This window comes from Pagrus major, chromosome 3, assembly GCF_040436345.1.
Source record: "Pagrus major chromosome 3, Pma_NU_1.0".
Lineage (NCBI taxonomy): Eukaryota > Metazoa > Chordata > Actinopteri > Spariformes > Sparidae > Pagrus > Pagrus major.
In genome coordinates, this window is record NC_133217.1 from 5,857,723 (window position 1) to 5,875,551 (window position 17,829).

General features: G+C 43.3%; 1 protein-coding gene across 1 annotated transcript in view; it reads right to left on the reverse strand.

Annotated features, from left to right (window-relative positions):
- atxn1a (ataxin 1a) overlaps positions 1-17,829 on the reverse strand; it is a 98,532-nt gene that overhangs the window by 9,817 nt on the left and 70,886 nt on the right. The window contains exon 4 of the mRNA XM_073462985.1: positions 1,522-3,887. Within this exon, the coding sequence (XP_073319086.1) occupies positions 1,522-3,378 (1,857 nt within the window). The 5' untranslated portion in view covers positions 3,379-3,887. The remainder of the gene's footprint in view (positions 1-1,521; positions 3,888-17,829) is intronic.

Sequence of the window (17,829 nt, forward strand, 5' to 3'; positions counted from 1 at the left end):
CTGGCTTTACTGAATACTTGAAAGAAAACCTGATGCGTCGACTCCAACAGTCGAATCTTTGAACTTTGAATACAGCCCGTAATCAGAACATGCCAACATGACATGTGAATGTACATGACAACCATCCAAGTACATTGAACTAAATCACAGAAGGAATAGCAGAGTCCTGTGAGATTCATGATTATAGAGTCATTAATAAGGGAGCAGCTCAACACTTGTCATTCAACATTAATAACACCAGCATGAGTATACATGAAAGCCTTCTTAGGGAACTAGCTTGGCATCGCATTGTGCTCAGGGTTTTAGGAAGTAGTTTAAAAAGACTGAAAACATACAGTAAAAAAACAGTTAAAAAACTTGATAGAGGACTTAAACAGTTAACCAATTATGAAAAATTGTTCTCACTTAAACTTTTGTTGTCCAGCTAATCTTTTAAATTGGCAAAACTATAATAGGTCCTGATAGAAGCTTCCGCAAAGAAAACTTATTATCTTTGTAAAATCACACTCAGAAAAAGCATTTAAGGATTAGTTTTACTTTCTTATACTATATATAAGACAGTTATAATAGAGACAACTGAAACCAATCTCATGTCTGTGCATTAACAATAGACGTGGCCCTGGCAGTCAATTAGCTAAGCTTAGCATAAAGACTGCAAGCCAGAGGAAACGGCTACTAGCACGTTTAACAAGTTGAACAATTAACATGTATCGCTAATCTGTAAAACAAAACGTAACAATAAGTTCTCCGGGAAGTCAAAGCACACCTGTTATACCACATTTTGTGGTTTTAACGTTGTTCTGCCTTCTGTTTAGTTCATGTATAACTGTTCAGCTGAATTTAGAGTACTGTAGTGCCCCCTACTGGTTGTTCAGCTGCAGCAGAGTTATAGTTAATGAGGCATGGTGGAGAGCAGAGTGCTACTGCTTCTCCTGCTGCAGTTTATCTCAGTACATTGTACAAGTATTTTGTTTATCACTTTTTGGATGCTAAGAACATAGATATAGTTAGTTTATCGTGTTTTGCTTAAAAACACATTTATATTTTGTTACTGATAGCTAACACAGCTGCGAGGAAGGTGGTTAGCACTGTGACTCAGCATTTTCTGTTTCTGCGAGTTGTAACCTTAAATTGTGCCTGCGTTATGTGTTTTGCTTATGTTCTGATTCCTGTTTACCATTTGTACTTTTGTTGCAGTAAAAAGTATGATAATTCTAGAAAGTTACACTTGTGTTTATTGAAGGACTTCACATTGTTAGCTAAAGGCCACTCATTGCGAGGACAGTATAAACACTTTGATTTGGGTAAGGATTGAACAAACATGATTAAATCCGGTTCAAGACAAGCTAGTAGTCATATTTCCCAACTCTGAACATAGCCAGGCTCTGCTGTTCATGCTAAGCTAAGCTAATTGCTGATTAGCTCCATTGTTAATGCACAGACACAAGAGTGGTATCAATCTAACTTCTGTGAGAGAGCAAAGTTACTATCCTTTAGTAAAGGTTGCTCCCTGTCTCTCACCTGTGCACGGTGTTCACCAACAGAAAACTGAACCACAGCGAAGTTGGGTGAGGTGTGGCTCCCTTCAATGCGCTCCACCGTGGACGAGTCGATCTTCAGCTCACTGCTGATCTCAGCACTCTGGATAAAGTCCTCTGTCTTCAGGTCCTCCACGCGTTTCAGCTCCCCATCGGCCAGCTGGATGATGGAGCCCTTGATGAAATATGGGGGGAGTGAGGGGGGCGCCACCGTACTGGATGGGGGAGGAGGGGCAGAAGGAGCAACCAACCCTGGTGGAGCAGGAACAATGGGCAGATGAAGCTGGGCTTGGACCACTGCACCTGAAGCGGCCTGGTGATACGAGCCGGTGGAGGTTTCCAGAGTCTCTCCTTTGGGGGCAGTGGCAGCGATATATGTGTGTGGGAGTGTGGTAGGAAACGTTGTTGCTTGGGTGGATGAAGTTATGTTGGAGGTTACAGGTTCCAATGTAGTTACTCCACCTCCACTAACAGGGATAATGACCGGTTGGGCGCCAGGAATGAGTAAGTGTTGCTGTAGGCTGGTGTGGTAGCTGATTGGTGTATGCTGGCTCCCATTGCCCCCTGCGATGTAACCAATGATAGGCGGCTGTGGGTAGATACTGGTGGAGGGAAGCCCCATTGACAGTGACTCTGTAGCGTTGTGGGTGGTCTGGATAACGGTCTGGGGTGACAGTGTGCTGACAGCAGCTTTCAGGCTGTTGACACTTAAAGGGGGTGGAAAAGTGAAAGAGGAGGTGGTGTTGGAGGAGGAGGGTGTGCGATTGACAGGCTTGCCCAGGATGATGCCACCTTTCTCCAGGTGTGTGGGGGCAGACGTTGTCAGCTTCTCAGGGCTGGCTCTAGGTGGTACCATCTGGTGGTCTCCATGACTGTTGGGCATAAGCATGACTGAGGTTCTCAGCCCTGAGTGATCATGAGTAGAGTACTCTGATGGCATAACCAGCTGGCGGGCCTCGTAGGAGGACAAAGAAGAAGTGATGTCTCGTGATTTGCTCCCATGCTTAGAGAGGTTGGACTCTGGGGACGCCCCATACCGCCGGCCCCTTTCCAGCTCTCCATTGTGGAGCTCTCTGGGTCTGGAGTTCACTTCCTCTTTCCTTGTGTGTCCGTCCGAATACTGCACCACAACCTGGGACATCCCATGTCCCAAAGTGTGGTGGTGATGCAGTGACTGGTGAGGAAGGTGAACGCCTCCTTGGTGATGAGGCGACGGCACAGTCCGTGGGGAGGTTGACATTTGAACATGGTGAGGGGCGAGATCTGTTGGGGGTGGAGGCATGGAGGTACGCTCTATGGATGCTCTCTGCTGGTCATGTTTGGAGGCATGTGAAGGAGCACAGACTGTCTCTGTGTGTGAGGGTCTCTGTGCGGCCAAAGAGGAGGAGGAGAGGGGTGGAGGTGGAGGAGGGGGTGGAAGCAGTTGAGGGGAGATGTAGCCTGTGTATGGGGCAGTGTAGGGTGAGGCTATAAACTGCAGGTTGGGTGGCAGTTGGGTGTAATGGACAGTTCCTCCAACTGTGGACTGTGACAGGGGGGACGTATACACTGTGGGAAGAGATGAGACTAGCCTCAGTGAGGAGGAGGAGGATGAAGGGTCTGATGTGGAGAAGATGGATTTGTACTGGGGCCCGTCAGACTGACTGGAGCTACGATGGCCGCCCATGCCACTCTCATTCCCACCGGCCACACTGGCGAGCCAGGCCATGTTCTCTGTGCGCTGGCTGTCAGAGGCAGGTGGCATGATGGGTGAGCGGATTTCAGATGGTAACGTACATGAGGGGATCTCCCTCTTCTTTGGGGGCAGACATTCATTACTGCGTTCGTGGTTGGACTTCATGCTGACTTCGCCTCACGTCCCTCAACTGTACTTGCGTTACCTTTACTGGACTTCTATAGCTTTTCCTTTCCTTTTGTTCTCTCTCTCTCTCTGACTTTCTATTTCACTTTCTTTTCTCTTTTTCTCACTTTTGATAAGCTGTCCCTTGTCTTACTTTAATTAGCTACAAATTAACTTTCCCAATCTTTTCACTTTTTGTCCAGTTCACCCAAGGCCGATGAATCAGGTCTTTGTCTTGATTTCAAAGCAAATCCAGACCCTAACAAGCAGGTGAGGAAGGATTTAAGATGGAGATGAAGATATGGAGGGGTGGTTAGAGGGGAGGGGGTAGGGCGATCTGTTTGGTCCAGGGGTCTTTAGCGCCTGAAGGGTGAGCTCAGTGTGGTAGGGGAGAGTGTCACGACGTCACACCTGCTGCTGCCGCCGAGGACGACGGGGGGCCGAGTGCGTCGCACTTCATGCGGAATCATTTCCCTGCAAAAGCAAGCCTGCTGACACCCAGCACAATCCTGCGGAAGAGAGAGACAGGCAGACTGTTAGGAGAAGGTGTGAATCTCACACAGATGATTAGATAAATACATACAAATTTAAGGCCAGTTATATTTCCCAGCACTGCACGAGTGCATCAGCTAATTGTTTTTCAATGAAAAATTTGAAAAAGCTGACACACCAAGCTACCCAGTGCACCTCATCATACAGCAAGTTTGCCTGGTCTGGGGTACAGTGCCACAAAGACACTCTCAAGCAAAACAAAATAATAGAAAAATTACTTGCTGACCATTGGTCCCCAACAGTAGCGAACGTTAGTCTGCTAACATTAACAAACGACTTCCAGCATGAAACAAAAGTTCTACAGAGCCCCTTTACGTTTTCAGTGTAAATGTAAATTAACATTTCCTTACTGTTTGGTTGTACCATTAATTAATCACAACATAGCACCTTAAAGTAGCCTAGATCAGGTTTTGTAACCTGTTTCAAATTCAGTTCTGGGACTGTGTGATATGGACACGAACATAGAAAACACAAGACACGTAAATGAAAAACGAGGCATATGGGAGCCAAAGATGTACCAAGATATTCAGGAGCACAATCAAGGAGGAGAAACTCTCGAGCTATACATTCACTGCCATGAAGGTCGACAAAGAGACCATGAGCCAGCAAACTGCAGATGCTCTGCAACAAAAAACTGAGGAGAGCAAAGATGTGTGCAAGAACTAAGTGTGTTTGAAGGGACTTCAGGCTATTTTGAAGGATGATTAGAGGCCATGAGCTGATGAAATGATGCCCTCCAGCAATAGATTCAGGAGGTCAACTTATAATCTGCAGTATCTCCTTGTAAATGGGCTGAACAGCGAGCTGGTATGTAAAAATGTGCATTCAATTTTGTCATGAATTAATTCATGGATAATGAAAGTTATTAAATATGTCATACATACTCAAAAATGAAATGAAATAATAATGAAATTCCATGCAGGAATTTATATTTTGGATGGAGTGCGTAAGTCACTGGTGACTGCACTCTCTGTAGAAATGGAAAAAAACAAAACTTTATGAATGATCAAAATCAAAGTCTCAGGCTTCTAGAGCGTTTCTTAAATTAGTTGTTGTAGTGCCACCATGCAGCTATCTGATGTGATTTTTGGTGCCTGAACAGTGGGTAAGCAAAATAATTGAAGCAGAATATCAATAATCCAAAAAGTTTCTATGGGTTTCCAGAAGCTTGCACCACTACTAATAATAGTAGAAGAAGTTTCCAGCACCTGATGTACTTGGACCTCTGATAACAAGCCTGTACTGTACTCAATAAAGTATGTGTGAGTGCACACCACATGTGTGTGTGCCATCTGTTAGCGAAGACCCCCTGCTGCAAAAGATAGAAGGCTTGGTGTGAATCTCATAAATAATGTACAAGCATGTCAAGCACATGTACCCACCCACACACACACACTCACCCACACACACTCACCCACACACACACACACACACACACACACACAGGCACATACCATCTTGCTTACTCAAACACTGACACCTGGGCATATTCAATTATGCTGACACATGTTCTTTTCCTGACACACAGCACAACTTCACCCACAAACACACACTCTCTTTTCCAAACCAGTGCACAAATGCAGCACACACACACACACACACACACCGGCTCAAGTATACGTGCAACTTCAAGACTTAAAGACATTTGCACACTTGAGAGTGGGCAGAGTATCAGTTGACCAATGCACCACAAACAAAAAATGCGCAGCTAGCAAAGCTGTTGTTACAGCAACAGCAGGCCAACTGCAATACAAGGTGTGTCACTTTAGTTCCTCATTTAAGAGTTTGCAAAGTCAGTGAGTTCACTCTGCCTAGGCCTGAGTGGGTTTTATGTAAGAATTACTGCAATAAGACCAAATCAATCAAAGAAAAATAAACCGACTCAACTAAGAGGCCAAACATGAACATATAGGCTGTTCACATTTGGTATTACTATTTTTATTTTATATTTTTATATCATTATTTTTTAAGGGAGTCTTGGGACTTTCTCCACGGACAACAAAAAAGTAGGCTATGCATCACATTTTCCCATTTTCTGTGGCAATGTTGTATGTATCGTCCCTGTTAAATAAACATTAAATAAATAAATAAATTAGTTACTGTTTACTGTATTTGTGAAATGTGACATGTTTACCATCATAAAATGTTGTCTTCTTTCTTTCTTCTAATAAACTTAATGTAAATGGTGAAAACACTTTAGACATGAAAACAGACAGGCTGGTACAGCGATGACTGGACATACTGACATTTTTACAAGGAAAGAAACAACTTAATGTTTTGCATTTAATGCCGAATTTACAAGAAGGCTTGAATAATTTGAAAAATCATCTTAGTTTAGTTTTCGCAAAGTTTGTTAAGTTTCTCCTCGCACAACAACTCTTAAAATCACGCAATTTGAAATGGAGTCTCGGGATATTGTGGTTACTAGCTCAATGGTTGGTTGACACAAACATCTGCTGTTGACATAGGCAGGTTAACAAAGCCCAAATACAGAAATGAGACAGTGAGTAGTACATTATGCATGCTTTTTCTTGTTGTTTCGTGGAGGACGTCAGTTGAGTAGGCAGTCCTTCAATGTGGCCCATGACACATGTGCATTCACAGTGCTAAAAGAATGTGGTCACATGCAGCACAGAACACCTCTGAGTGATGGGATCTCAATGCGTCTTGGGCGTGTGATCGGATCACTCAAGATGCATGTTGATACCAATGTGAACAAGGCCTGAGACTCTTCAGACATTTGAAAGGTACTCAATCACCTAAAACATGTGAAGTCCCAGCGTATAGTTTCTATTGTGAACTAAATATCGAAGGCATACCTAAACATCATCCAAATGTACAATGATGGACTGGACAATGTGGAAATTCACCTTCATCCAGGTTTATTTCATGATATCTTATATCTGTACAGTATCAATCCTCTAATAAAATGGAATTGTGCTTGGTTTGAATGAAAACCTCAAAGATTGCGCGACATCATGTACTGATGTCGGCAAACTTTCTCAAGATTGAAGCACTTATTATTGCACATTTGGAAATACTGAGAGTCTGTAGACTTGGAGCAGAATGGAACACTTTGGTTTGGTAACGTCAGTGAATATAAGACTGCAATTGTTGCTAACTGAACTCAGACTAGACCTCATAACACTGCCTCTTTTATTGGAGATGACTCTGACTGTCTGATCTCTGTAGATGCAAAGCCACAAAAGATTTAATCCTTGAACCAGAATGACGGGGTCAACGTCTTCCAGACCTCCTGAGACTCATTTGATAATTCCTGCAGAGTTATACTAAGTGCACCCACTGTGTGTTAGTGTGTGTGTGTTAGTGTGTGTCTGTGTGTGTGTGTTCTTTAGGACGAGGGACATCTTGCATCTCAAGCAGATTCCTGTGATTTAAGAAGTGTCGCAGTGCTACTATACACAACTGCAGAGACAGGCGTAGGAGTAAACACACATGCAAATTCACATGCACATATAGTACAAGAGCACCCGTGCGCACACACACACAAATACACACACATATACAGTGGTAGTGAACGCACACATTCTCAAGCACGCACCATCTGTTCAATCAAGCAGGAATGACTCAGAGGTGTACTGAGAGGTACTGTTGATCGGTGAGGTTTTAGCACTGAGATGCAATCTTCTCCGCCTCTCCCTCCTTCACTCTACCTCCACTCGACTCCTCTCCTGCCTCAGCCGGCCCACTTCTCCTTCTTCATAACTCTGTTCTCAATTATCATTCTTCCATCTAATGGTTTTATGTTCTTAATCGTCTGTCTCCTAATGTCTCTGCCTCTTGTCTCACATTAATCTCCACCGTGTCTCTCTACTGTACTACATCTCAATAACTGTACTGTCTGTGCCTTGTCATGAAATAGTATAGATGGAAATTCAACAAGCTCTTGCTCAAATGAAAACTTTGAGATAAGAGGAGTATTATGTGTCTGAGAGCTCTCAGATTAGAGACATTTCATATCAGCTGTCACATCAAACACCGACAGTGTACGTTCAGCCGCAGATCTCTTCATGCTGCCATCTATGAGAGCTTTTATCTTCAGAGCGTCATTTCTATAACTCTGGCATGTGAAAAAGGTTTCTGGGAGCACCAGGAGGAATATTCTCCTGGTACACATATTATATGTGTTGTGCAATGGGATGTATTGTACTACTGTTACATGCAGTATGTGTGTACTATAGGTACAATACTATATTATATTGTAGCCTATAGTGTAGTGTCACCTTCATGATCAAAGTGACGAGTAGAAACGTGGAGCGCAAGAGGCTCACAGAGACTCACTGCTGCCTCTACAATAACTCTACTTATCATATTACTGTTATATTTCTATGGTCATTTAGATGTGTTTGTGCTGCTGGAAATACACACAAGCACCAAGTCACCCCTGTAACATATTATCTTAGAGTAGACATGAGTACAGGTAGAGTTTTTATAGCCATCACCAAATAAAAATTTACAAATCACCTACTGACAACTACTAGAAGAAAAGTGTTTTGTCATCGTGCTTGGCTGGTGAGTTTTACAATGAGAACCTCAAATGATACAATATATAGGAACTTAAGCTTTAAAGCAACATTATGTAGATATTGGCATTTTGTGCGATTTGGCGCCCTCTGCAGTTTCTCAGTGCAACACCACTGTCATACATATCTGTAACAACTTGTCAGACGTAATGTAGGTGCTAACAAACAAAACTCATTACGTCATGACAATGTTAAGTGTTGAAAACTTGTATGTTGAAGAAAACCCTCTCACTGAAGTTACACAGTGCAGAAACAAGAGACAGAGACACCATTCACCCTGTTACAACACCAACTCCTGAAGGAAATATATGACGTTTTAGTGGCTTATTTTTCTGCCAGCTGTTTGGTGCTGGGCAGTCAGCTACAGTGGGATTTTAGAACAGCTGTTTGCTGTGAATGGAAGCAACACTGATAAGAAAAAAGTGAAAGAAGCAAACATTCTCCAATAATTACCTCCACCAAGGAAGTTATGTTGGTTTGTTGGTTGGCTGGTTTGTCAGGATTACACATGAACTACTGAATGGATTTACACAAAAACCAGAAAAGTACCCATTAACTTTTGGGGCAGATCCGGTCGATCATTTTCTTTAACATTGCATTGTTGAACGATTTTGTTAATTTCTCAGGGAATGAATCTTGACGAGGTAAATCTGGTGTACTTAGGTGGCTGGCATCTATGACTCAGTACGATTTGATGCGGACCCAAATAAAAATCTGGATCTAGCAGATTTAAATATTTTTTATTTTATATTGGATTAGGCTTGAACGAATTAAAGGGGACTGTTGGGTCTTGGTGGAGTTATGCATTCCACTGAGTACTGAGTCTACTGAGTTTACTGAGTAATTAGAGCACAATTAACAAAAATACTGCCGGAGCAAAAGGGGAGATACATACATACAATTATTGAGTTTGGCTTGGGTCCTTTTTCTTTTAGTTCGTGTCGGAGAGTAAAAAAGAAAGAAAGAATAGAAAAAGACTGTACTGAGAGTGACGGAGAAGAGGGAGTGAACTCACAGAATAAGACTCAATCTCGCTCTGAACTCCTCAGCTGAGACTCCACTGAGGGCTACATTCCCTCTTTATTAACCCTTCCAGCACACGGGGGCTGAGTAACTTTGGTATTTCGAAGAAAAGAAACGCAGCAGCAACAATTAGTGAAGAGGAGGAATCGACAAAGGGGCTTGAGGGAGGGATAAAGAAAGGGCAGGACAGTGAGGAAGAAGAGAGAATGGGGGTTTGAGAGTGAGGAAAAAGTCACATGGGAGAGAGAAAGAGAGGCGAGCTCAACTGACCTACATTGCAAAAAGGGAGAGAGCATTGCTTCACTGAAACTGACACTCAAACACACATTCACTAAAAAGCTATGTCACCTGAATCTTGCTGAGTTTGCAGCGTGTACGTGCCTGTGTGTGAGTGAGTGTGTGTGTGTGTGTGTGTGTGAGTGTGTGAGTGTGTGTGTGTGTGAGTGAGTGAATGTGTGTGGATATCAGATGACCTGTAACCCAAGCCGTCTGTCCTCCATGTGCTTTAGTCTCCCACACACACAAACACATTCACAAACACAATGATCCACCTCACCAAGTCTGTGTGTGTGTGTGAGTCAGTAACCTGAATCATTCACTCGTGCGTGATACTATTGTCCTTCTACGGTCAAAACAGAGAAGGTGTGTGTAGGCTTTATGTCACCCTTTTATTACATTCACACACACCCACACACAGGTACATATAGTAAACTTCTTTTTCTTTCTTTCACATGTAAACAATCAGGAAAAAACATGGATTTATAGATAAATGTAAAGTACTCATACTGATGTTTAAAACCCTGCAGGGAGATTAAACTGATCTTTCATGTATCAATTATGTATAAAAAAAAACATGTTACAGTAATACACATCAAACCACATACACTCTAATTGCTGCGTTTAAATTATATGACAATCTATAATTTATCAATCCTTTTAGTTTACTCAAGCAGTAATGCTTTGTGGTTATGGCGAGAGTGCTACAATAGTATGGCCAACAATATTGTCGTTATGGTCATTTCCAACAGTTACAAAATGTAATAATAGAGATTCAAAGACCCAGACTTATCAGTTTCAAAGATATCGGTCCTTTTCAACTTTGTGACATATTTAAAGTACATATATTTAAGGAGTTTGTTGTATCTGACCCAAGGGCCTTCATACAGTATACTCTTAGTACAGTGGTCTGCTGTCTATTAGTGTGTAAGTTCATTAAGAGAAACAAAAAACTGTAAAAATCTTTGTATGTGTTCACATGCTTGGCCAATAAAGAACACAAAGAAGCTACATGGATACTTCACACAGGATCAACCTGACAGCAGAAGAGATCTCTGCAATCACCAAAGTTTAAAGGTGGACACCCAAGATTAGTGTCACCAATTAAGTATCCGCCCAAATGTTAAATATGAACACAATCTCCTTTTCTGCTCCTGAGTTATGGCGTTGACTCATGGCCAGAGTTTCTGCCCAACATTATGCTGTCACGGAGAAGTTGACCTTTGACCTTTTGGATGTAAAATATCATCACCTATTCACCCATCATCTATTAGACACTTATGGCCAAAAACCTGTTCTGCGGGTCACAGTTGCCTTGACCTTTGACCACCAAAATCTAATCAGTCCAGCTTTGAGTCCAAGATGAAGTTCGTGCCAAATTTAAAGAAATCCCCTGAAGGCGTTCTTGAGATATCGCGTTCACAATAATCGGACGGACAACCTGAAAACATAATGCCTCCGGCCATGGCTGTCACTGTCGCTGGGGGCACAAAAACGGATGTGTATGGGCTACATATGTCTGTTGTATTTGAGTGTGTGTGTGTGTATGTGTGTGGAAGTGTGTGTGCATGATTGCCCAGTCATAATCATAATCATGATCAAAGGGATAAGTCCAACGTGATGTGTTATCTCACTGCTAAATATAGTCCAGCTGGAAAGTACAGTGTTGCTGCAGGCTTATACTTCTCTGTCTCTCTCCACTTCTCTATTTCTTCCTCTACGTCCCTCTGTAGCTCTCCGCCTATGTGCTTCTTCATTAGTGTGGGTGTGTGTTTGCATATGTGCATACACGCGCATGCACGTCACAGGGCCCTTCGCCAGACTGGGAACTCTGACAAGGCTGCCACTCTCCACTAGTGATTACACACAAACAACAACAAACACACACACACACACACACGGGAGTATGGTCAGATAGTGAGGGAGTAATGGAGGACAGATGGAGACAGAGAGTTAGAGAAGCAAGGGGAAGGGAAACGGGAGGGAGGGAGGGTGAGGGAAGAAAAAGAGAAGCAAGAGCTAAGAGTTACACAAACAAAGAGAGACAGAGATGGAGAGAAACAAACGACTGTGAGAAAAAAGAGAGAGTCTCTTTCAGAAAACAAACACTTAGGCAGCGTTGCATGACTTGCACTTTCTCACCCCTCGACAACCCTGAGGTTGGGGCGGGTTGAGGGGGAGGGTAGAGAGGGGGGGTAGACACACAGACACACAGTCAGGGAGAGCCTGAGAAAGAAAAGAGCCAATGGGAAGAGAGGAATGAGAGAAATGTGTGAAGAGAAGAGAGAGCAAAGAGGCAGAGAGGGGATACACTTCAGGAGGAACGGGAGAAACAAGTGACGACGATTGTAGAGGAAAAACTAGGGCAGACGCAGTACGCACTAACAAACGACATACTGTGATACAACAAGAAAAGCATTCGGGACACACACACGCACGCCGACTCCCTCTCTCTCTCTCTTCCCCGCACACACACTTCATTCAGAGCGAGCGCAAAACTGCGTGAAGTGTACTTACCAGGGTAGCAGGAGTAGCCCACTTCTGCAGCATGCTCCCTCTCCCCCTCTCATTCCTCTCCTCCCTTAACTTCTCCTCCTCTCTCTCTTCTGCCGTGTCCCTTGTACGGCACCCTGAGTCTCTCTCTCTCTCTCCCTCTCTCTCTCTCTCTGTCTGTCTCCCTCTCTCCTCCTCGAGCTGAAAATCCCGAGCAGATTCAGGGTACTTGTGCTACAAACTGCTCCCTGCCTTTCTCACCCACCCCCCCCACAACCAAACACACACACACACACTCACACACGGCCAAAAGTCCTCTCCTAAATCTTGACAGCGAGGCAGGAAGCTCCCTCACTACCGCTGATGCACAGCACTCAGGTGATCTCACACACACACACACACACACACACAAAATTGGTAGCACACACTTGCACACGCCCACAGGGAGGGAGTCCCGCATGCAGAGCTCCAACGTGTATTATGCAAGGGGCTGAATGCAAGCCAGAGCTCTCACACTGTCTGCCCTACACACACACACACACACACACACACACACACACACACACACACAGGGCCCCTCCCACGGTTCGCTCGGCCAACTTCATCAGGTATTCATTCAAAAAACACACACACGCCAGCTGGCTGCACGCCCAGAGACCGCTTACAAGCAGCGAAAGAGAACGAGAGAGAGGAGAGTTAGAGGGAGAGGGAGGGAGAGGGTGGGAGGTTGTTTCAGTGAGAAGGGCAGAGAGGGGGAGTGTGGGAGAGATAAAGAGGGAGGGAGGGAGTGAGGAGTAGAGATTAGAGCGAGAGAGAGACTACATGAAAGGGTGACACATGGGCGACTCTTGTACACATACAGATATGCATGTATTTTGGGCTGGGACTACAACTAATCTGTCGCTTTTATCTCGATTTATTGATTAATCAGGATCTATAAGATGTCAGACACAGTTTCCTAAGGTGCAAGGTGATGTTATTCAAGCTGTTTGTTTTATCTCACCGACAGTCTCAAAGAGAAGATAGTCCATTTAAAATTATATAAAACATTTTTAAAAAAGCAGCAAATCCTCACATTTGAGAAGCCGGAAACACAGAATGTTTGCCATCTTTGTTTGATAAATGTAACACAAATCAGGATTACATGTATCATCAATACACATGTCCATACATAAAGTCAGACATAAACAACTTCCTATAAATACACTAAATATATCTTATATGCAAACAAAAGCAACATCAGAGCCACAACCTACTGTAATTCCCCCCTTTTGGACATATAGTACTGTACAGTAGGTGTTATGCTCAGGCTGCACTTCCTACTTTCCACCACTAGATGTCACGACTGATCACCTCTCTGACAGTGTACAGCAGTCTATTTCCGTTAGTTAGCTGACCTAGTTAAAAGACCATTTGGAAGTAAATATAGATGAAATGTGCTCCTCAATGCTAAGAGATGTAGCACGCACAGGAAAGAAGTGAGCACTCACTCGTAAGATGTTAACACACACATACACACATACACGCACACACACGCAGTCTTGTAATGATTCCCACTGGACTCAAACGGTCTAAACATGCACCAAAAAGCACATCCTGTTTGTGTTAGTCGGTCTTCCTGTCAGCATGATATCAATCCTGGTGTTCAACACTGGATATTCATGGAGAGTTTAACTATTGCGAGGCAGGAGGCGTTGCAAAAGTTTGCTTTCAATGTGGTAAAGAGGACTAAAAGAACATACAAAATGAGCCCAGAGAGGCTCGGCTGGGTAAGAGGATTAAAAAGTGGTAATCTGAGAGTTCTTTCTGCACTTTTTTTAATTTTATTTTGGGAGGCATTTTTGGTGATAAGCACTCAGAGCTATGGCATTTTAAATTTGTGAATCAGGTAGTGTACAGTATATGATGCTGATGATGATTCTCTTCTCAAACTTTGTGTTGGTGCAGTTTTCGGTGCACTTATTGCAGAAACTGTTCTGATGTCGGTTGTTGTTGTTGTTGAAGATGTAGTTCCTGATTTGTTATAGCCCTGTGCCCAAAAATCACAACATTTCCTTCCTGTTTTGAAATTTTACCATCTACTTTTGGAAATTATAACATTACCCAAGTGTGTATCTTTTCACCAGTTTGTCTTGTGTATATCGCAAACAAACCTTTGCTTCACTCCAATATAGAGTTAGAAAAGAAAATTATCTAAACTTTATAACTCAAAAGAGAGCAGGATGCAGAGACAGGAACACAAGGACAAAAGTATAGAGAGAGACTCTGACAGAGAGACTCGATAAACGCATAAGAATAAGACAGACAGAAGGCCAAGTCGACAGAGACTGAGAGAAAAACCAGACGAGACTCAGCTGTTTCACAGTTGTTTCTGTTTTGTCTGGTGACCTCAATGGCACAGCAAAAACTCACCTGTTGCCTTGGCAGCTAATTGGAGCCCCTCGGCATTGAATCATAATTCATTTGTGTGGGTTTGTTTACAATCTGCCGCCAAGTGAAAGCAGTGTGAGAGTGAAAAAAAAGGGAGAAAGTGGGCGTAAAGAACAAGCACAAAGAGTTGAGAAAAGAGAAAATCAATGCACGTTTTTTTAAATGGTTATTTTAGTTTTGTCTCTGTGATGTCTTTGTTTGTCTGGTCTGTCTCGTTTCTTCGATCATTTCTGAAATCGCACAACCTTCCACCGTCCGCCACCAAACCCATACCCTCGACCTGCATAAATATTGAGTTTCGCATTTTCTCCACTGTATAACTACTTCGACCAGGGACCCGTTTTTGGTTGGATGGTAACAGCAAGAGACTATTAAATATCTCAAATGTCACCACTTGATCGTAACTTGCTAATATCAAGTGTCACTTTCTGCAAAATCCATATTTTATTGTTCCAAAGCTTAATAATCTCTGCATAAACCTGTCACCTCCTCATAATTTACATCTCTACTCTATGACTGATGGATTTTATGTGAATTACATGAAACCAAAAAGTCTCTTAGTCACTTTATCCAGCTGGAGAAGAACATGGAGAGCCTGTTAAGTATTTTCCCATATATGTATGCTGTTGTCCATAAAAACATATTGAGTATTTACATGAACGAAACACCAGCCATTGAAAACAAATCCTCCTCCAACTCATTTCACCTTATTGCAGAAAATCAAGTCAGTCCTGTACTGGAATTAACAGATTAATTTGCTTACAATGTAACGATGGCCCACTGGCAGACGCAGACATAAATACAATGCTACGGTACTTAGTCAACAGCTCGTGTCATGTGTGAATAATTAAACCCCATCTGAGCGGCCATCATCATAAATGTTCTTTTTGGGTCATACTTGCCAACTCTAGCCCTATTTTTTCGGGATACATTGCCTCCTCCTGGTTTCCTTCCGTGGTCTGTATTTCTCCCTGTTTATGATACATTTTCACAGTAAGACTCCTTAATACATCCATGCTCGCGCCTCTTACTCCTCAGGAAGTGAGAGAAAGGGTGAGAAGTGGTGAGTACTAAGAAAAGCCCCACACGATGCTCCCTTAAGGACAGTGATTCAGGCTGCAAAGCACTGCGATTTTAACAACAATAGGTATTTCTAGATGGCCACAGAGGGCAGTGCCATGGACGGGCTCTCTGGGGAGCAGGGCAAAAATGAATGAATGAATGAAAACTGATGAATATTAGTTCACGCCAGAGGAGTGAATTATTCTGTAGGCCTATTCTTTTCTGAGAATTAACAGTACAACATAAAAATGCTGTTGTATTTCACTCATTATGTTGTTGTTTTCATTCTTTAAAAGTCATCAGAATGTTAGTTGTAGTTCAACTGAAAAAGTTCAACTAAAATATAGGTGATGGATTCTTCGTAACAACTAACTTATGGTACATATCCACAGGGGTGTTTTTAGACGGGAGGGCTCGCACACAAACACTTACTGGCTGCACCTGATTGGACAAATGCCACTCGTGGGCTGTCTGCTCTGGGATTTCAAACCAGACCAACATGGCAGCTCATTTGGAAACTTTCTCTTATATTATGAAAAATAAAATAGTTTAAATGAAATGCGTTTCTGACGACGTTTTTGGGCAAAAATAAGCCATGCAGTTGCTGAACCGTCAGCTCGGTCGCTGTTTTACAGGAATTTCCAGAGGTGGCGAGTTGCGCTGGATGCTCCTGGTTTGTATTAAGTAGCTTAAACCTCAACTTTGTGCAAATGAGCTGCGGGCAATGTGATGCTCCAACTCTCTAAACGCAAAGCAGCGCTACCAGAATGCATTGCACGGCTGCTTACATAGACCTGTCTACTTCCAGGTCACCACAGTGGAGAGGAGGCCGTGTGACTCGGGCACCACTTGTCGATGCCTTGGCCTGCTCAGTTGTCCTCCTGGATCCATGCTCTTCCCATGTTAAGAGTTTTTCCTTTTTCAATATGGCAAGTTTATCTTCACTCGAATCGAGGGTCTGAGGACAGAGGATGTTAATCACTGTACAGATTGTAAAGCCCACTGAGGCAATGTGACTGTGATTTTGGGCTATATAAAAACAACTGAGATGATTTGATTTGACAATGAATGGGAAGCGTAGAAATGTCGGCTCCTGTGGACACGTACAATTAGTCAATAGTACAATATTCCTCATCAAACACAGCTCTACTCTCCTCTTCTTTCATTTCTTCTGTCTTCTGGCGGAGTGGAGAACGCTCGCAGCCAGCGCCAGTCACTAAGGAAACTGATGAAAGGCTTCTATATATACACACACACACTTATATACATATCACAGACTTTTCTCCACTCTCTCTCTCACCCACACATACAGACTCTCTCACTCTCTCAGTCGCCCCCGCAAACTTCACACACACTGTGGTTATGACAACAGTAACCCTCCCCCCTCACCACCACCACCACCCACCTCCATCCCTTTCCCTACACTCTCTTTACCCATCCATCCTGCCTTTCGTCTCTGTCGGCGAAAAGTCTCAGCTCTCTTGTTTATCTGCGTCTTTCCATCTGTCTCTGTGTGTGAGTGTGACTGTGTGTGTGTGCGTGCGGGAGCTCGTGAGACAGCAGGTGCAGAGCCATCTAATGGTCACACACCAAACACACACATGCAAACGATCACTGCGAGACTGGCCTTACGAAGGCACGCCCTTATCACAACATCTTAATCATATCATACCCATGTTCTCTTCTTAATCTATTATTCATAACCTTTTGTAATCATTACATAATCATGTAAACATTGCCCTCTGAACTGCGAGGCGTTCACACACACTCCACAAATATCTTCCACTTCCCGTCCGTATCCTTCATCTTTCTCACAAACCCTCTGCCAGAGTTGTGTTAACTTGCTGGCAGTGTAGTGCGCTACTTCAGCCCAAGCCACATCCCATTCACAAACCTACTAATCCACACACACTATTAGATCCCTGCTAGTCACACACACAAAGAAGTATGCATGTGTGTGTGAGTGCAGGATTAGGGAGGGACTGGAATGGATGGGCAAATCACTGCTAAGCTCCTCTATTGCTGTATAATCCTACTGAGTACACACACACACGCAGATGCACAAGCGCGT